Source organism: Paroedura picta, chromosome 4 (genome assembly GCF_049243985.1).
Source record: "Paroedura picta isolate Pp20150507F chromosome 4, Ppicta_v3.0, whole genome shotgun sequence".
Taxonomy (NCBI): Eukaryota; Metazoa; Chordata; class Lepidosauria; order Squamata; family Gekkonidae; genus Paroedura; species Paroedura picta.
The window spans coordinates 136,611,406-136,632,639 of record NC_135372.1 but is presented as its reverse complement, the minus strand read 5'-3'; the positions used below and the strand labels follow the sequence as shown (position 1 = coordinate 136,632,639).

The 21,234-nt window shown below is 47.7% G+C and overlaps 1 protein-coding gene across 5 annotated transcripts in view; it reads right to left on the bottom strand.

Annotated features, from left to right (window-relative positions):
* CDH4 (cadherin 4) overlaps positions 1–21,234 on the bottom strand; it is a 911,643-nt gene that overhangs the window by 160,513 nt on the left and 729,896 nt on the right. For all 5 annotated transcript variants that reach the window (XM_077335763.1, XM_077335764.1, XM_077335765.1 and 2 more), the window contains one exon: positions 6,918–7,090. In XM_077335763.1, the coding sequence (XP_077191878.1) occupies positions 6,918–7,090 (173 nt within the window). The remainder of the gene's footprint in view (positions 1–6,917; positions 7,091–21,234) is intronic.

Sequence of the window (21,234 nt, the reverse complement as noted above, 5' to 3'; positions counted from 1 at the left end):
AGCTGCCCAGCCTCTGCCTGCCTCACTTCATCTGGCTGCGAGAAGCGACCCAAAGCCACCTTAAGCTGCCTGGATGGGGGCCAGGGGAGGGGACCCTATCATGGCCTGTTCTTAGGAACGGGCTTTGAAGCTAGTGTTGAAATATTACCATTAAATTGATTGACTGTTCTTGAATCAACTGGGCAAGAATGGCACAGACAAGACATAAAATGACACAGGACAGAAACAGTGTTACCCTGGTGCTAAAACTTCACGGAAGGAGAAAACGGATTGGGATCACCCGCAAGGAAAAAGGACAAGATCAAAAAGACTCGTGGTGACAATGTTTGAAAGCAAAAAAGGGCATGTTTGTACATCCCACTCTAGGGAGATGGATGATGCTGATTAAAGAGGACTGTGAGGTTACTTTTGGGTCTCGAATGATAGGAAGGAGAGGAAGCAGGGAAGAGTCTCAGAACCTCGGTGTATTTCCAGAGAACCCACTACAGAAAACTGGCAGAAGGGGCAGTGTTTCTGTTTTCTGTCCCAGGATGACGACAGACGAAGATTGAGGGACTTCAGTTAAAAGTGTACAACAGGGGTAGTCAACCTGTGGTCCTCCAGATGTTCATGGACTACAATTCCCATGAGCCCCTGCCAGCAAACGCTGGCAGGGGCTCATGGGAAATGTAGTCCATGAACATCTGGAGGACCACAGGTTGACTACCCCTAGTGTACAAATTGAGATTAGCAAGTGCCAGGAAATAAGTTTAGGGCCTTGGAGAGCGACCATCATCACAGAGTCTGCTGAGCTAGTGCAAGGGTTTCTCCTGAAGGGGCGGCCAAGCCGCGGCTCTCCAGATGTCCAGGGATGACAATGACCATGAGCCCCTGCCAGGCCTGTTGGTAGTCCATGGATATCTGGACAGTCACCGTTTGGTCACCTCTGTTCTACTGACACAGAAGTCTGAATTTACTTGGTACAGCGACTCATCCAGGCCTGGCCCAAGGTATTTTTTGGCACCTATCTAGTTTGGCATGCCTTTACCTCCAGTTGCTGACTAGATGCTTCTGAGAAACCAATGAACTTGACTCAAAGAGCACAGCTGCCGCCACCATGAACTCCAGGCAAGTTGTACTCCGGTATATGCGGCGTTTGCATGGGGAAGTTACATTCCAGCCTTGACACCCTCCCATCCTTTCCATGGCTACCTCCCCCCACGCCAAGTTTCTAAGAAAGTAGGAACCATCAGGATATGTTTTACTTGATCACCCTGTACATGCAATGGGTGTATGTGTGTGTGCTAATTAATGTGCAGAATATACAGTTACCGGGTTCAGGCCTTAGTTTGCAAAATACAAGAGACTATGAATTAAAAATAGGAAATAACCAAGGCAGCCATTGGGAGAGGAGGGATGGCCTGCAACTCACTTTCAGATGCTTCATCATCCACTTCTGGATTCCAACCCACAGGTTGGAAAATACTGTGGGACCAGTAATTCGATCTGGTCTAAGGCACCTCTGTATATTCTTGGCGGAGGGTGGAGGGGAGAGGTTGTCCCGGAAGAAAGCTGTAGCCAGATTGGCAGCAAGGGGGAAGGGCTGACTACTTATAGTTTTTGAAGATTTGTGTTGTTTTATACTGCTCTTAGGTGCTGATGGCTGCTGGGTGATATATGTTGAAATTTTAAAAGTCCTTTGCCTGTTCTTCTTTGAATATTGTTGAATTTTGCTCTTTGTTTTTCTGTAGGTGTTTAATCCGATCTTAATACTTGGGTGGAAGAAGAATCAATCCACCTTTCTCCCACTCAGCCATGTCTTGAATCTGAAAGGCAGGTTAGAAATCTCCTAAGTAAGGGAAGACAGTTGAAAGTTTGGGTGACCTTTCAGAACCACTGGGACATCCGTCAAAGGCAGGGCTTCTCTTCTGTCATTCAGAAGAAGAGCTTCTTTTTGGGGGGAGTACTTCACTTTTCACTATCCTAAAGAGTCTCCAAGTGGCTTTACAATCACCTACCCTTCCCCTCCTCAGACCCCCTGTGAGGTAGGTGAGGCTGAGATAGCTCTGAAAGAACAGTGAGTGGCCCAAGGTCACCCAGTAGGCTTCATATGGAGAGGGAGTAAAGAATCAAACCTGGTTCTCCAGATCATCACAGAATCACAGAATCATAGAGTTGGAAGGGGCCATACAGGCCATCTAGTCCAACCCCCTGCTCAATGCAGGATTAGCCCTAAGCATCCTAAAGCATCCAAGAAAAGTGTGTATCCAACCTTTGCTTGAAGACTTCCAGTGAGGGGGAGCTCACCACCTCCTTAGGCAGCCTATTCCACTGCTGAACTACTCTGACTGTGAAAATTTTTTCCCTGATATCTAGCCTATATCGTTGTACTTGTAGCTTAAACCCATTACTGCGTGTCCTCTCCTCTGCAGCCAGCAGAAACAGCATCCTGCCCTCCTCCAAGTGACAACCTTTCAAATACTTAAAGAGGGCTATCATGTCCCCTCTCAACCTCCTTTTCTCCAGGCTGAACATTCCCAAGTCCCTCAACCTATCTTCATAGGGCTTGGTCCCTTGGCCCCAGATCATCTTCGTCGCTCTCCTCTGTACCCTTTCAATTTTATCCACGTCCTTCTTGAAGTGAGGCCTTCTCATAGCTCACCGCTCTGCTCCACCGCATCACACTAGCTCTCAGTCATTGTAGGCCTCAGGTATTTCTTAGGACAACTTCTTGAGGGAAAGCAAGTCGGACTAATTTTTGCTGCATTTTCTTCACTGACAAAGTCAACCGTTTAAGATTTCCACTGGTTGCCCTTCCAAGCAGGAGGCAGCTCTCTGAGCCAGGGATGCAAAGCAGCATTCCTCTTAAAATTGGCTCGGACCACGGATTATGCCGGCTGACGCAGTTTCTCTTCCTCGGTCTCTGTTTCTTCATTCAGCCCCTTCCGCTTTCTTCAGCTAACTTTCCCCCCAACTTGCCCCAAAGGAACTGAATCTTTTGCCTCAGGGTCTCCTGAAGTCGTCAGCCGGTTTTGGGAAAAGCCAGTTTGGTGCCGGCCCCGACCGACGCCCCTCCCGTCCGCGTCTCCAAATCTTTCTGACGGCCCATCAAGTTCCCCGCTGCTGGCGGCTGACCGGCTGTCAACGTTTCCCTCAAGTTCTCCGAATCCGCCAGTGGCCACCTTCCTTCTTCTCCGAGGCAATGCGAGATGATTTCTGCTCCGAGGACGTGTCAAGGCAGCCAAGAAATCTTAAAAGACTCCGAGCAAAAGAAGCAGCCCGAGGAGCTTGAATGAAACGGGCAGAAACACTGACAGGGGGAAAGGAGGGGAGGGGAGGCCCTCTCCTGCCTCTTACATTCTGTGGAAGTGAGAGGCTTTTTGACACGGCTCACAGCGACTAAATGAAAGAGAAGAAGCTTTGACACCCCAAACTGGTACCTCCTCACACGTCAGATTTTGGGCGCTTCAATACCTCAAGTCTTAAAACGTAAGGAAGGCCGCAGTGAAACTGGTAACTAGGGAAGTGCCGCCTCCTGCCTCATCTCTCTGGACTCTCACTTTTCGGCAGCTAATTCGTGTCTGGGAACTCCGGAGGCACTTCGGAGTGGTAGAACTGCAGCTCAATGCTGGGAGTGCAAAGTTAAAAGCATCCCTGACAGATGGCTGCCTGGCTTCTGGCGATCCCTAGCAAGGGAAAAGCCCCCTGCAATTGTTAAACTCGTCTTACTTCTAGGGAAATTTAACCTGATGTTCAGCGGAAAGCGACCTCCCTGGAATTTAAAGCCATTTGATCTGGTCTTGTCCTTGAGAACAGTGGTCCCCAACCTTTTTATCACTGGGGACTGGTCAATGCTTGACAATTTTACTGAGGCCCGGGGGGGGGGTTAGTCTTTTGCCGAGGGACGTCACTGCCGCCGCCTGAGCCCCTGCTCCACTTGCTTTCCCACTGGCACCCCTGACTTCCTGCCCCCCACTAGGGGGGGGCGCTGCCAGCAGCAGCTGCACAGTGCCACGCCGAGGGGGAGCCCCAGCTATGGCAGCCGCTGGAGAGCACCAAAGGTGAGCTGGTGGCAGAGTGGCAGGGCAGCCCCCGAGGCAGCAGCCGGGGAAGAAGACAAGGAGGAGACGTGGCTCGGTACCGACTGGTCCACGGACTGGCACTGGTCCCTGCACCGGGGTTGGAGACCACTGCTCCAGAGCAGTGTTTCCCACTGGATTGGGACCCAAAGGTGGATCACAAAGTCACTGAGAGTGAGTTTCTGGCCACCCCTTTCCAATGCTCCCTTTTGTATTCTGGAAACCAAGATCTGACTCTAGCAAAGAGTATCTTCCATGACAGATTTTAGTTTCCGCTTTTTTCCTTCTTCACGGCACTTATGTGTTGATCTAGTTCATTCCACACACATTGGCTAATGCCCTTTCAATGGCTTCGAGAAGCAGGTTTTGCTCTTTCACACAGGACAATCCAGCTGCAAAAGCACACTGAAAGTGCTCTTTGCTTGGTGGGTATGAATCTACTGGTTGTCCCGGGCCCATGGAACATCCGCCTGGCCTTGACCATACGCCTGGTGGAAGAGCTCCGTCTTGCAGGTTCTCTGGAAAGGTGACAATTCCGGCAGGGTCCTCAGCAATTCTGGGAGCTCATTTATAGAATCATAGAATCATAGAATCATAGAATCATAGAAGAGTTGGAAGGGGCCATACAGGCCATCTAGTCCAACCCCCTGCTCAATGCAGGATTAGCCCTAAGCATCCTAAAGCATCCAAGAAAAGTGTGCATCCAACCTTTGCTTGAAGACTGCCAGTGAGGGGGAGCTCACCACCTCCTTAGGCAGCCTATTCCACTGCTGAACTACTCTGACTGTGAAAAGCTTATTCCTGATATCTAGCCTATATCGTTGTAGCAGGTTGGGGCCAGGTCACCATTCCACAGGGCCTGCAAGACAGAGCTCTTCCACCAGGCGTATGGTTGAGGCCAGGGTGGGGTCTTGGTGTCACCATCAGTATCCCTGAATGTGGGGTCAGATCAGGTTCCTCTCTCCCAGTGAGAGAGAGCTTTGACCCTCCAGGTTACAGATCTGTCCCTTCAAGGGGAGTGCAACACTAAGCAGAACAGGTGACACCATCATTACCGGGTCTAACCATCCATCCACCAGCAGTCCTTCTCTAGCACTATCCATAGGCTAGAGTCAGTCAGCCTATGGACTGTCAGTCACTTTTCCTTTTGCTGGGGTCCCAAGTCCGTTTATGCCATATCAAAAAGGGGATAGTGGCTGGAGGAGAGCTTGCAGACGAAAACCAGCACACAAGATAATCATCTCTCTCTCGGGCATCACTTTTCCTGGGCAAACCCCCCCTCTTCAAATAAGGAGGGTTGCCAACCTCCAGGGAGTGGCTGGAGATTTCCTAGGATTACAACAAAGCCCCAGGCGATGGAGATCCCTTCTGCTGGAGAAAAGGACTGTTTTAAATGGTATGCCCCGCTGAGGTCCTTCCCCAAATCTCGTGTTCCCCAAATGCATTTAATAAAGAGTCCTCAAACAGATATCATCAGATATTAAATTGATGAGAACAGATAGTACGCAAAAAGCTGAGAAGCAATGCCCTCCCCAAATCTCACCCTTCCCAGGCTCCACCCCCAAACATCTCTAGGAATTTTTGCAATCCAGAGCTGGCAACCTTAAAAATGAACCTCAAATGTGCATCTACAACTGAACAGCTAACAGTTCCAGGGTTTCCTGTGTTATTAAACACGTTTTAATTGTTTAAATGCAGCTGTCAAATCAAACGGCGAATAACACTGGGCCGGAACGCAATGTTAGGCATGAACCGAATATGGAAGAGTGAGGATATCAGCCTTAATACAAAGTGCCGGCTAGTCAACGCCATTGTCTCCCCCATAACAACCTATGGCTGCAAAAGCTGGACCCCGAAGAAGGAAGACAGGAGGAGAAGCATAGAATCATAGAATCATAGAGTTGGAAGGGGCCACACAGGCCATCTAGTCCAACCCCCTGCTCAACGCAGGATCAGCCCAAAGCATCCTAAAGCATCCAAGAAAAGTGTGTATCCAACTTTTGCTTGAAGGCTGCCAGTGAGGGGGAGCTCACCACCTCCTTAGGCAGCCTATTCCACTGCTGAACTACTCTGACTGTGAATTTTTTTTTCCTGATATCTAGCCTATATAGTTGTACTTGAAGTTTAAACCCCTTACTGCATATCCTCTCCTCTGCAGCCAACAGAAACAGCATCCTGCCCTCCTCCAAGTGACAACCTTTCAAATACTTAAAGAGGGCTATCATGTCCCCTCTCAACCTCCTTTTCTCCAGGCTGAACATTCCCAAGTCCCTCAACCTATCTTCATAGGGCTTGGTCCCTTGAATAGATGATTTCGAATTACGGTGTTGGAGATGAATGCTGCGAATACCATGGACAGCCAAAGTTACCAGCAAGACAGTTTTAGAGAAGAGCAAACCAACTATGTCATTGGAAGGGAAGATATCACGGCTGAAGCTCACTTACTTTGGACATATCCTGCGATCAAACCCCCTAGAAAAATCATTAATGCTCGGCATGGTCAGCGGCAAAAGGAAACGTGGTCGCCAAAGGATCCGCTGGCTCGACACGATCAAAGCCGATACAGGGATGACCATGAACCAACTGAAAGAAGCAGGCAAAGACTTTCCTATAGAATCACCGAGGTTCGGACACCACTGAATGGCAAACATCATCATCATCGTCATCAACTGCGAGATATCCTTAACATGAAGAAATTGACATTGGCAGCTGCAAATCAACCTGCTCCAGGGTCCGCATGCATGCACATACATGTTGCAGCCCTTTCCTGAGCAACACAGGAGCATGCAAAAGGAGGCCAAAGCCCAGGCAGGGTTAAACTAGAGGTCGTGTTCTCTGGGATTTATTCCGAGGGCTCACCTCTCTGTCGAGTCCGGCCGCCACTGTGACGATGTCTCCTGTCTCGCTGTTAATGGTAAACATGTTCTGCGATGGGCTCTGGGGGGTTTGAGTCACGATCCGGTATCTCACCATCCCGTTGGCTGTCGTGCTGTCGTCTGCGTCGTTCGCCGTCACGGTCATCACGTACGTCCCTGCGCCCGAGAGGGAAACAGCAGGTTTTAGTGAGAGATGGGCATTGGAGGGGTGGGGGGGTGGGGGGCACATTTCCTGCAAGTTCTGTGATGTGATAGAGGTTTATACAATTAGGCACAAGGCAGAGACAGACGGCAAAGAGACATAGATGATGAAGAAGAAGAGTTGGTTCTTATATGCCACTTTTCCCTACCCGAAGGAGGCTTAAAGCGGCTTACAGTTGCCTTCCCTTTCCTCTCCCCACAACAGACACCCTGTGAGGGAGGGGAGGCTGAGAGAGCCCAGAGATTACTGAAGAAGAAGAAGAAGAAGAAGAAGAAGAAGAAGAGTTGGTTCTTATATGCTGCTTTTCTCTGCCCGGAGGAGTCTCAAGGGGGCTTACAGTCGCCTTCCCATTCTTCCCCTCACAACAGACACCCTGTGGGGTGGGTGAGGCTGAGAGAGCCCTGATATCACTGCCCGGTCAGAACAGTTTTATCAGTGCCATGGTGAGCCCAAGGTCACCCAGCTGGCTGCATGTGGGGGAGTGCAGAATCAATCCTGACATGCCAGATTAGAAGTTCACACTCCTAATCACTACACCAAACTGGCTCATGAGGTCCCTTCCAACTCTAGTATTCTATGACTCTATGATTTGTTTCTCCCTCTCCCAAAGCACTAAAGGTCATCCAATGACCCTGAAGGGCAGTACTGGGAAGCTACTGTGTGAGACAGGATGCTGTACTAGATAGACCAATAGTCTGATCCAGAAAGGTTCTCCTGATGTTCTTAGGAAGGCCTAGGCCTCTATGCTGTCTTCTTAGCCCTCCAGAGGAACTGGTTGGCCACTGTGTGAGACCGGATGCTGGGCTAGATGGACCAATAGTCTGATCCAGCAGGGCTCTTCTTATCTACCTGGGCTGTGCCTCTTTCCTGTAGCCTTTTCCCTTGCAGGTTATGCATGTTTCAGAATTCAGGACAAACCAAAGAACCTTTCTCTAGGTTGATCTCAAAACACAATTAAGTAACATCTTAACATCTTAAACACTGTTCTTATTTGGGTAGATTATTATTTTATTATCAGTAGTATTATTTTGATTTATTCTTCACTGCTGTTGGCCTAGACTGGCAGCAGTTTACAATTTAAAACCATAAAAATACAAGAAACTGTTGATTTACAATAAAAATGGCAAAATGTTAACCATTTAACAATCCACTCCTCCCTTCCTGGCAACCAACCCCAGCTCCATGAACCCCCTCCCCACCTGACACCCACCCCCTCCCAAAGTAGCCAATGACGGGCCTGGAGGGGGTGGGGTGTGGAGGGCCCACAGCCATTTAAATCATTGCTGGATGAGGATCCTCTCACTTCTGGGGTGTGTGACAGGGAGGTGTGGCCAGCTGGTACCTCAAAACCTGAAAAATACAACACTGAAGAACAAAAAGAGCAAGAAGAGTTGGTTTTTATACCCTGCTTTTCTCTCCCAGAAGGAGTCTCAAAGTGGCTTACAATCGCCTTTCCTTCCCTTCCACAACAGGAACCCTGTCAGGGAGGGGAGGCTGAGAGAGCCCTAATGTTACAACTCTGTGAGAGCAGCATTATCAGGGCTGTGACGGGCCTAAGGTCACCCAGCTGGCTGCATGTGGAGGAATGGGGAATCAAACCCAGCTCACCACATTACAAGCCGCCTATCGACTACACCACGCTATTGCTTCAAGCCAGCCCAGATACCCACTTGCACGTACAGTGCATGGAGACCTCAAATGTGTGATTTAACCCCCAGTTCCCTATGCAGAATAAGTACATACTGGCTCTTTCCTACAAACAGGCATCTGCACTTGTACACAGGTTGTCCGTTTGTTTGATGACCCATGAGAACAGGGCTCCCCCGCTAAATGGATTCAGCAAAGACCAATGCGACCGTGTATCTGAACTTCTCAGTCTCCCCAGCGTGGGTGGCCTCTTCAGCCCTCTGACGGCCCGTGTCACGTCTGCATCCCTTGCAAGGCACCCAATCGATTGCAGCTCGGGATCCATATGCCACGGCCCGCCAGGTGCTCGATAACCCCTTTTGTGCGGCAGGCAGCGCAAAGGCTAAACTCTCATCGAGGTCCTGGCGGGCCACCGCACAGGGACGCAGTGGGTCACAAATCGTGCCGGCCCCGTGTAAACCTGAACCGAGCACCTCTGTCCCAAGTGGCTGTCAAAGGCAGCTTTTAGCAGGTGCTTAGAGAGGCCGCCTTCAAGTGGGAAACCTTTTCAGTTCATCGATCAAAGCTTTGACAGTTCTCATGTTAGTGGAAAATGTCAAGGAGCGAACGCTGATCAAGATCAACCAACTTAGAAAGGGGGGGGGAAATGTTTGCCCAGCTAAATCTTGCCACTGAAGAAGGTCATTTATCACCGCACAATATGGTTACTCTCGGGACCTGGGCAAAATCGAATAACAGTCTTACAGGGAGAACACTCCCTGTATACACAATTCACATGAAGCTGCTGTACGCTGAATCAGACGACGGGTCCATGAAGGCCAATACTGTCTACTCAGACAGGCAGCAGTTCTACAGGGTCTCAGGTGAAGGTCTTTCTCTACATCTTAGGGCAGCCTTTCTCTACTTGCTTACCATTGAGAAACCCCTGAAACATTCTTCAGGCTTCAAGAAATTCCAGGAGTGGCAGGATCATGCAGAATATGGTTGGGAAGCGTAGCTGTGGACACGCCCATATGGGGCTCCTCCCCTTCCCCCCTCCAGGTCTGTCATTGGCTATTTTCGGAGGGGTGGGCAGGCTGACATGACTATAAATGGTCACATGACCCGAGAAATGGTTTAAAATGCTTCAGGAAACCCTGGTTGAGACAGCCAGTGCACCTTTCCAATGAGGAAAGACTTAAGGCTTTTCAATTTAGAAAAGAGAGATGATAGAGGTTTATAAATTTATGCACAACGGTGTGAAAGCCTCCATAACAGGCAGGAGCATGAAGTTTGGGCAACCTTGTTGAGCCACTCTGGACCTTGGCAGGTAGGTGGGCAGGCAAGTGAGACCCCTACCTGAGGCTCACCCACCAAAGCAACCTTTTCCTCCAGTGGGAGAGCCCGCATGATGTCACTTCCTGGGGGCATGGCAGGGAGGCATGGTCAGCTGACATCACTTCCTGTTACCTTAAAGCCTGAAAAATATCTCGGCGGTACCTCCACTGTCAAAACACTGAAAAAGTCTGGTCTACGGTATGCGATTGGCTCTCCAGTGTCACCTGATCTTCAGGGCCAGGGGGAATCTGGGTAACCGATTCCATGCTGTCTTGGAATGCTTTGCAGTACCTCTTTGGCAGCCCACCCCTAGGGAAATAGACTCTGACCCGCAATATATTGAGTACTTCTGCAAAGCGATTCTCGAGAATTTATATTTCCTGCATGAAAAGAAAACACAAAATCGCACGGCACAGAAAAGTGACTTCCTCTGAAGTCCTAATGCCTTTGAATAGCAGTCACCAAAGGTTTTATTTTTTTACAGTTACATTAGAATTGCCATTACACCAGGCAAGGCTAAAGCATGATTGATGTTCATTATTTAGCCTTAATGCATGTTAAAAGAGAGAGGTAATGGGGCATTCATCACATACCCTCCTCCTTCCCCAAATTTCCCCCCTCCCCTTGCTCTTTATGCCTTCAAGCACCATACAACCTTTTTCCCCAACGTTTGCTTTCATCTCGCGCTATGATCTATACATAAAACAATGATAATTACTCTGTACGGACCTGCCCCTTGCCGGTTTATGTTTATAAATGGATATTATTGCCAAATCATTAAAGGTTGGTTAACCTTCTCCGTATAATTTCTGACCTACATGATAGTTAATTTAATCATCCCCCCCCCCTAGAAAAAAAAAGATTGAATCATTATAGGCAGACATGTAAAGATGGCCATATCGTATTAGATCTTCATTAACCTGAGTTAATAATGGCTTCGTGCAGAAAGGTTCCCTTCCAGCCAATTCTTCTCTTGAATATTCAGTGCTTTCCAAGAATAGGTGGCCAGTAGGTGTTGAGAAGACTCAAGTTGGACAAATTCTGACATATAAATATTTTGTATGTATACTGACCCATCCTATCAGCTTGGGGCAATTAACAACATTATAAAATCATACATCATCATACCACATGAAATGGGAAGGGTACTTCCAGTGACATGCCAGCCCTCTGATTGGCCCTCAAAGGGGAAGATCCTACACATTATGGGCCACTCAGAGGGGCTGGTACACCATCAAGAAGCACCAGAGGGCCTCTGATTGGCCCTCATTGAGAGGGCCCTCCTTTACTGAGGTGGCCTTGGGCCAGTCCCAGTCCTGTTAGAGCTGTTTTTGCAGGACAGTCCTGCCAGAGCTCTCTCGGCTTCACCTACTTCACATGGGGAGAGGAAGGGAAAGGGATTGCAAGCTGCTTTGAGATTCCCCGGGGTTGTGAAAAGCGGGATATAAGAACCAACTCTCCTTCTTCTCCTCCTTCTCCTCCTTCTATATTTCTGCAAACACACCTCTTCTACGAGAGTTTACTGTAAAGGAAATCCTCAAAGAAGCATGGATGAGCACAACAAAAAACACACACGGCACAAGGGCATGTTTTAGCAAACGGACACCATCTCCCGGATTCTCTGCTCCGCACAAGAACCGTGTTGTGTCATGCAAGAGACCTTTGCACCAGTTTTCAGCAGACCTTTGAGAGTTTATAGGAAAATCAATACTGCATCAGGCAAGTAACTGATACAATGGAGTAAAAAAACACACACTCAGAGGGGAGCTCTGATCATAGAGTGGATGATATCTGGAACAATTCTGCAGCTATACAGCCTAAAGATCTCTGCTACTAACCATAAAGAGTCATGGGTGAGGCATAGGTGGGGCATCCAGCTCTACACCTGGGGCAGGTATGCTCAGTGCCCTAGAACAGGGGTAGTCAACCTGTGGTCCTCCAGATGTTCATGGACTACCATTCCCATAAGCCCCTGCCAGCGTTTGCTGGCAGGGGCTCATGGGAATTGTAGTCCATGAACATCTGGAGGACCACAGGTTGACTACCCCTGCCCTAGAACATGTGAAGAACATGCAGACTAAAAGTGCTTCTGAGCATACAGGATTGTGTCTCTTTCACACAAGTAGCCCACAGCTAGTCAGCAGCCACCCATGGTACACATCTGTGTGTTTCTCTACCTGGCCTGCCAGGTAAACCCAGGCTTGCTATTTAAATAAGTTCTTAACCACGCAAGCCGCATCTGGCATGCTTCTTGAGGATTAAAATAATCATGTAAAGAGGGGCATCTGGTGCATTCACAGGTGCCATTTGGGGAGGGGTGGGGAAAGTTCTGACCCCTCCCATCCAATGTCAAACCAGTTGTGAAAGCTCGCCTGTGCTGGGCTAGTGATGGAGTCCTGGGTGCGGTTCAAAAAGGATGTGGACAAAATTGAGAGGGTTTAGAGGAGAGCGATGAGAATGATCCGGGGCCTGGGGACTAAGCCCTATGAGGAAAGGCTGAGGGACTTGGGAATGTTCAGACTGGAGAAGAGGAGGTTGAGAGGGGACAGGATTGATGTCTTTAAGTATTTGAAAAGGTTGCCACTTGGAAGGGGCAGGGAAAGGTTCCTGTTGGCAGCAGAGGAGAGAACTCACAATAACGGGTTTAAACTACGTAGGGAATGATATCAGCTAGATATCAGGATAATTTTTTTCACAGTCAGAGTAGTTCAGCAGTGGAATAGGCTGCCTAAGGAGGTGGTGAGCTCCCCCTCACTGGCAGTCTTCAAGCAAAGGTTGGATACACACTTTTCTTGGATGCTTTGGGCTGATCCTGCATTGAGCAGGGGGTTGGACTAGATGGCCTGTGTAGCCCCTTCCCACTCTAGGATTCTATGAGTCTAGTTCAGCAGTGGAAGGGGCTGCCTCAGGAGGTGGGGAGCTCCCCCTCATTGGCAGTCTTCAAGCAATGGCTGTACAGATCCTTCTCCTGGATGCTTAAGGCTGATCCTGAATTGAGCAGGGGGTTGGACTACATGGCCTGGATGGCCCCTTACAACTTCTTGATTCTATGACAGTCTACCTCTCCTTATAAACAATGGAATGAACCATGTGCTAAGCAGCCATTTGCTGGCTGACTTTTAGCAATCTTGGCATAGCTATTATAGGAACAAAAAAAGAAGTTTGTGTGTTCATAGATATATACAATAACGCGATAATATATAAATAAAAAATTCTAAGTCCTGCTTATTGTCCAATCCTTGGGAGCCAAAGGAGAGATTCTCTATGCATACTGAACAGGATTCAGGCATAATAATTCCTGTTTCATGACTTTCTTCAGCAGCATTAACCAAATGTCAGGACATGAGCTCTCAATGACACCTGGCTCATAATGGTCTGAGCAAATGCAGGAGGCATTTTTCTGGTACCTACTGAGCCTCTTGTGGCGCAGGGTGGTAAGGCAGCCGACATACAGTCTGAAGCTCTGCCCATGAGGCTGGGAGTTCAATCCCAGCAGCCGGCTCGAGGTTGACTCGGCCATCCCTCCTTCCAAGGTCGGTAAAATGAGTACCCAGCTTGCTGGGGGGTAAACGGTAATGACTGGGGAAGGCACTGGCAAACCACCCCGTATTGAGTCTGCCATGAAAACGCTAGAGGGCGTCACCCCAAGGGCCAGACATGACTCGGTGCTTGCACAGGGGATACCTTTACCTTCACTGATCCTCCATGTCGTTTGGATAATAAACAGGACTTAGAAGTTTTTGATTTATATATTATCGTGTTATTGTATATATCTATGAACACACAAACCAATTTTTTTGCTGTTATCATCTTTGTGTTCGCCTGTTGCTCGAAGCCATAGTGATTATGACACATTGAAAAATGAAGAGAACAAAACTCTTAAAGCATACAGTGTTGTTGTTGTTGTTTTATTTTTGGAATTTCATCCTGAATCTATCAAAGAGGAAGATTTTCAACCTCCAAAGAGCCTTATTTCATCTCCTCCCAAATCTATAATAGTGCCTCTTAGTTTGTGGAACGTCACTCTCTCTCTTTCTCTCCCTCCCTCCTTCCACACAGGAATATTATATATGATTGACTCAGTATGGTGAAAGGAGACAGAAAACAAACAAGAATTCGTATTCTCGTCTCAAAGGATTCCAGGCAAGAAATCAGAGCCGTCAAAATTACGCCTAATCATAATCATTGAAATTAACAGGGGCGTGTGTAAGGCATCACAATGAACGAGGCGGCCTTATATTCTTCTTGCAGATGTGATCAAACAAACAAACCAGAAATATAGATTCAAATGAGTAGCTGTGTTGGTCTGAAGGAGCACGATAAAATCAGAGTCCGGCAGCACCTTTAAGACCAACGCCCTGAATAAATCTTTGTTGGTCTTAAAGGTGCTACTGGACTCTGATTTTATTAAACCAAAAATATGGTCGGTAGGATGATGTCAGCATTAGGAACTCTGCTGGTGACAGTGTCAGGTTGGGAGCTGCATTTTGTCTGTAATAGCAGCAGTAATAGAAAATCTTGTTAGTCCAGTGGTCCTTTAGAGACAGTAAACATTTTTCCAGTGTAGAAACTTTCATGAGTCAGAAGAAGAAGAGTTGGTTTTTATGCCTGGCTTTTCTCTACCAGAAGGAGTGTCAAAGCGGCTTACAATCACCTTCCCTTTCTCTCCCCACAATAGGCACTCTGTGAGGGAAGTGAGGCTGAGGGAGCTGTGACAGGATTGCTCTGTGAGAACAGCACTATCAGGGCTGTGATGAGCCCGAGGTCACCCAGCTCGCTGCATGCAAAGGAGCGGGGAATCAAACCTGCTTCGCCAGATTAGAAACCGCTGCTCTTAGCCACTACACGTGTGACTGATAAGGTGACCTTTGACTCATGAAAGGTTGCATCCTTGGGAATTTGGTTGGTCTGTTGGTTGCTATGGGACTCAATATTTGATCTGCAGGTAACACAGCTACCTGGTCCTGAAATGGTCACTTCTGCCTGCATAGAATCATAGAATCATAGAGTTGGAAGGGGCCATACAGGCCATCTAGTCCAACCCCCTGCTCAATGCAGGATCAGCTCAAAGTTACCAACAAAATAGTTTTAGAGAGGAGCAAACCAACTAGTCAACGCCGCTGTCTTCCCCATAACAACCTATGGATGCGAAAGCTGGACCCCGAAGAAGGAAGACAGGAGAACCACAGAATCATAGAATCATAGAAGGGACCATACAGGCCATCTAGTCCAACCCCCTGCTCAACTCAGGATCAGCCCTAAGCATCCTAAAGCATCCAAGAAAAGTGTGTATCCAACCTTTGCTTGAAGACTGCCAGTGGGGGAGCTCACCACCTCCTTAGGCAGCCTATTCCACTGCTGAACTACTCTGACTGTGAAATTTTTTTTCCTGATATCTAACCTATATTGTTGCATCTCCTCTTACAACCTTAGAACCTGTAATAAACAAGTGAACACTGGATTTTGGACAGGAGTCACAGTGACACTCCTTTTAATGCCACAGATATTTAAAAGGGTATCTTGAAAGAATTCTCTGGCCTGGTCTGGAGAACTGGACCTTTCCCCTCAATGGGTCAAAGCAAACCTGAACTCCCTAGCATGGGCGTGTGAGGCTGGCGTCCCTAAGGGCAACCCTCCTCCATTCATCTCTTGCCTTTGAAACCCTACGGGCCCAGCATAAGCTGTGACTTGACAATGACCCTCTCTGCACCTTCTGTGATTTTCAACAAGCTGTCAAAGAACTGTAGTTGGGAAGGTGAAACTCGGAGTCTCTGAAGGTTCCAGAACACGAAAGTTGCAAAAAAAAATGAATCTAGCCTCCATTGGATTTTCAAGCTAATCAAGACACACACGGAGGTTGACGTCATTCTTCTCTCTGCTTGATTGCAATGACCTTTATGAAGTTCATGCTACATTAGAAGATTGGGGTCAGCGGTTGGAGGCCACTGAGCTACACCCGGCCTCTTCAGCAGGGCCTGCCGGTCCGCCGGTTTTCAGCACCAGAGGCAAAGGGGAAGGTTGGATTGAGGGTCCTGGTGCTTCTTGGCAGGAGCTGAGGCATGAGGCTTGGGTGTGCCTCTCTGCATCTCTTTTCATTATGGAAAAACTGCTGACCCGATGCTCTAAGAAGATATGGAGGGTTCCATTAGAGTTGCCAGCTCTGGGTTGGGAAATACCTGGCAATTTGGTGTGAGTGTGTGTGTGTGTGTGGAGCCTGAGGATGACCAGATTCAAGGAGGGCAAGGGCCTCAGCAGGGTACAATGGCACAGAGGCCACCTTCCAAAGTAGCCCTTTTTTCTGGGTAGAAGTGGTCTCTGTGGTTTGGGGATCTGTTGCAATCTCAGGAGATCTCCAGACGCCACTTGGGGGTTAGTCAACCTGTGGTCCTCCAGATGTTCATGGACTACAATTCCCATGAGCCCCTGCCTGCAAATGCTGTCAGGGGCTCATGGGAATTGTAGTCTATGAACATCTGGAGGACCACAGGTTGACTACCCCATAATCCATGCCAGGCCTGTAAAGAGCTTGCATATATACCGGAAAAGGTTCATTGTTACCATGCATGTTAGGATGCATTCATGACTCTAAATGGATTCCTGGGCCAAAGGATGCTGGGAGATCTATAAATGAATCACCAGACTGGTTTTGTTGACAAACAGCAACTGGGCTGCCCCTCCACCCATCAAATCTGGGCAATGGAATGGGGGAGGAGGAGGATATCTTTCCCCAGCATCATTTGGATGATAATAAATAACAGTACTTGATCCCATGGGATACAGATTACCTTAGGTTGTTTGCACGTATCTACCAATATATCAAAGAGGAGGGACAGTGTCATGGGGCTGTGGAACCTGAGGTTTAGGAGCCGCTAGAAAAGGAAGGAAGGAAGGAAGGAAGGAAGGAAGGAAGGAAGGAAGGAAGGAAGGAAGGAAGGAAGGAAGGAAGGAAGGAAGGAAGGAAGGAACTGATGGCTTGAAAGGGAACTGCAAAGAGGGGGGGGGGAATGTGAAAGGACAAGAAGAAGAAGAACAACAACAACAACAACAAACCAACAGAAAAGAGTTAGGAGGACCTAAATATTGGATGCCACCCCATATTGAGTCAACCATGAAAACGCTAGAGGGCATCACCCCAAGGGTCAGACATGACAGTGCTTGCACAGGGGATACCTTTACCTAAAGGTTGGATGTTTATACAATATGAATGATAAAATGATTTAAGCATTTATTGTGTACACCTTATAAAATCAAGCCCATAGGTTATTCTTAGACAATCATAATCTGAACTTTACAATAGTAAACTTTAGACCTCCCAGTGTGGGTGGGGGTCGTCTGCTGTAAGATCTCACTGCCCAACTGCCAATCAGCTTACCCCTTAAACTAAAGAAGGAGGCTCTGCCAATGTGCCCACATCACTGCCCAGAAGTAATGCCATCACTGCTGTGATGTTGGGGCAACACTCTGGCATTTGGGCAAAAACTCTTTGATCGAAGCCAAATCTACCATAAAGCTTTTGCCCAAATACAAGAGTGTCATCTTGACATTCCAGAAGTGTCCAGGTCACATGGGCAGTAATGTAGGCACATGATGTACATCAGAAGAGCCTCCCTCCTGCTCTAGGGCAGGTTCCCCCCCCCCCAATCTGCCGCCAGCTGCAGGAGGGACCTGGCAACCCCACCTCAATCTGAATTCTGTATCTTCAGCAGCCATTTAAATACATGTGAGATCTATTCACAGATTTCCCAGTGTTGGGGGGGGGGACAGGGATAGTTGGTTTTGGACAAACTGTTTCCTTGCTTAAGTGTAGACACTGAAAATGTGACCCACATTCTGGAGCTCCAGATCAGAAGCACCCTACAGATTTGGACACCTCATCCAAGCTGAGATCCTGCAAACAAAATTGCCCACAAGCGGCCAACAGCAACAGCCCTCTGAAATGGCATTCTGCAGGAATCCAACTGGCAGCTCCTGCCATTCTAATCAACATACGTGGCCATCAACAAGCATATTTTGACCTTTTACGCGGCTCACCTAATTAGTAAAGGATGCCACTTCCTAATTGCCAGCAATGCGGGATTCTCAGCCTCATGAAAGGCACGTGGAGAGACACCCAAAGGAGGGGGGAAAGAACAAGCTGGGCTAAAGAAATGCTTTGAAAGGTGGCAGGAAGAGCCTCATGGTGAGCTATGAAACCAATGCTTTTTATGTTGGCAGAAGAAGCCACCAGGAGGTGCTGAAGCTCAGTGGCAGAGCATCTGCTTGGCATGCAGAAGGACCCAGGTTCAATCCCCGGCATCTCAAGCTAAAAGGATGAGGTGGTGGATAATGTCAAAGACCTCCTGCTGAGACTCTGGAGAGAGCTGCTGCCAGTGTGAGCAGACAATACTGATCTTGATGGACCAAAGAAGAAATTGGTTCTTATATGCCGCTTTTCTCTCCCTGAAGGAGTCTCAAAGCAGCTTACATTCGCCTTCCCTTTCCTCTCCCCACAACAGACACCCTGTGAGGTGGGTGAGGCCGAGAGAGCCCTGAAATTACTGAAGAAGAAGTAGAGTTGGTCCTTATATGCCGCTTTTCTCTCCCTGAAGGAGTCTCAAAGCGGCTTACATCCACCTTCCCTTTCCTCTCCCCACAACAGACACCCTGAGAGGGAGGTGAGGCTGAGAGAGCCCTGATATTACTGAAGAAGAAGAAGAGTTGGTCCTTATATGCCACTTTTCTCTACCTGAAGGAGTCTCAAAGTGGCTTCCAATTGCCTTCCCTTTCCTCTCCCCACAACAGACACCCTGTGAGGGAGGTGAGGCTGAAAGAGCCCTGATATTGTTGAAGAAGAAGAAGAGTTGATTCTTATATGCCACTTTTCTCTACCCAAAGGAGTCTTAAAGCAGCTTCCAATCGCATTTCCTCTCCCCACAACAGACACCCTGTGAGGGAGGTGAGCCTGAGAGAGCCCTGATATTGTTGAAGAAGAAGAAGAAGAGTTGATTCTTATATGCCACTTTTCTCAAAGTGGCTTACAACCACCTTCCCTTTCTTACACCATGTAAGGGAGGTGAGGCTGGGTGAGCCCTGATATTGCTGCCCAGTCAGAATAGCTTTATCAGGGCTATGGTGACAAATGGTCCTTTGCATCCCAAATGCTGATAATTTCCTATGTGGACCTCCTGTACTCCTTTTCTCGCTGTTCTCCTGTTTTGCTATCAGTGCAAAACAGAATCCCAGCTTCTTCTTTGGCAGCATCTACCTCTAGCCCTTCTCCTTTCCAAAAATACATCCTTTGCTACGATCGCATCTGTTTCTCTGAGGAAAATCCTCAAGGGAAGGCAGATCCCACCTGAGCAAGCAAGTTATGACTAGGAACCTGTATTGATCAAAAAAGCCATTTATAAACCTTCCTTTACATCTGCAAATGGATCCTCAAGGTAGGCTACTGTTGGTTAATGGAATAACTTAATGTGGTATACAGCAAAACAAGCTATAGCAACCGAGCAATGCAAACTCTAGTTAGAATACTAATCCAACCCATGCTATCCAACAGTTTCATACAGGAAAAAAAAAAGTGTGGGTCAGTAAATCTTGTGGGCAACAGAAGAATCTGTGTGTTCCAACTAGAGATTGAAATTAAACACAGAGAAAAGTCCTTGTCTTCAGAGTCTTTACAAATAATCCCTAAGATCAAAGGCTAGAATCCTAGGTAATATCTAGTTTCGTTGTTAGACTTCCTCAGCTTTCTAATAATGATTGCATGTGAACATAACATTCAATGAGAGCTCAAGGTCACTTGGAAACAGAATAGGATTCAAACAGTCTCAAGCTGCCTCACTAGCAGGGCCCAAAATACAAATAATCTACTTTTTAAAGGCCAATGGCAACCAGATTCCTGTACTGACCCAAGGCCTTGAAAGAAAGTCATCACTGATAACAAAAGACCAGCAAATGAGAAATAGAAACCTCCTTTGGTTTAATGGTAAATCGGCTAATTTGATGGGACCTCCAAATAACAGAAGATATCAGTGCCCTGGCAGATTTAAAACAATTTTGCAGGGCCCACAAAATGTAGCTCTTGTGCCAAGTTTTTGGTCGAGGCCAATGAACCAGCCCCATCGACCAGCACCCCAGACGCCTCTCCCATCACAAACTGCACCCCGCAGACGAAGAACCAAACTACGGTGCAGCCAATAATAACACAGCTGTTGAGCACCAAGTTACAATGTTCTACTGCTAAATGTTAAACATTAAATGTTCTACCACTACAAGTTACACCGCTAGTAATTGCTATACGTTTCAAAAACCATGATGGTTTTTGGTATTGTATCTCTAATTTCGATGTAAACCGCTCTGAGCCAAAACGGGAAGGTGGCATATGAATGAATGAATGAATGAAATAAGGAGATCCTTGCCTGATCAGACCTTTGTTGTTCTGTTTCACATAGTGGCCAACCTTGGCAAACCAGCAAACAGGACACACAGGCCAAGGCCCTCCCCTGAAGTGACTACAGTTAGCAGAGCGGGGTGGCCAAACTATGTATTTCCAGATGTTCATGGACTACAATTCCCAAGAGCCTCTGCCAGAATGGTCAACTGGCAAGGACTCGTGGGAACTGTAGTCCAAAACCATCTCAAGAGCCACAGTTCGGCCACCCCTAACCATGTTTAGTTCAATTTAGTTCAGCTGTGGCAACTGAATTCCAGGCTGTAGTCAGCCCAGGATCAGGGGATCTTATTCTTTATCCCAATTTTAACCCCACAGCGATGCTGTGAGGGACCCAGGTGATCCAATGAGCTTAATGTCTGAGTAGAGGCCTGATCATGGTCTTCCTACCCTTAGTCCAAGACCAAAAATGTCTTGGCTTCACACGTATAGATCAGGGGTCCCCAATTCATTAGATTCTGTGGGCACCTTTGGAATTCTGAAGCAGTGGGGTGAGCACAGCCACAAAATGGCTGCCAGTGGAGGCGGAGCTAGTAAAAAAAATGGCCACTGTAGCCTACCTTAGGTCACAGAGGCGATGCAGTGGCATTTGAGGAAATGATGACAACTTTGTCATTGATTGTACAGTTATTGGAAATTGGCTTTGGTCTGATTTCTCTTTCTGTATTAAGAAATGCAGAAATAGGTAACTTTTCTTCTACA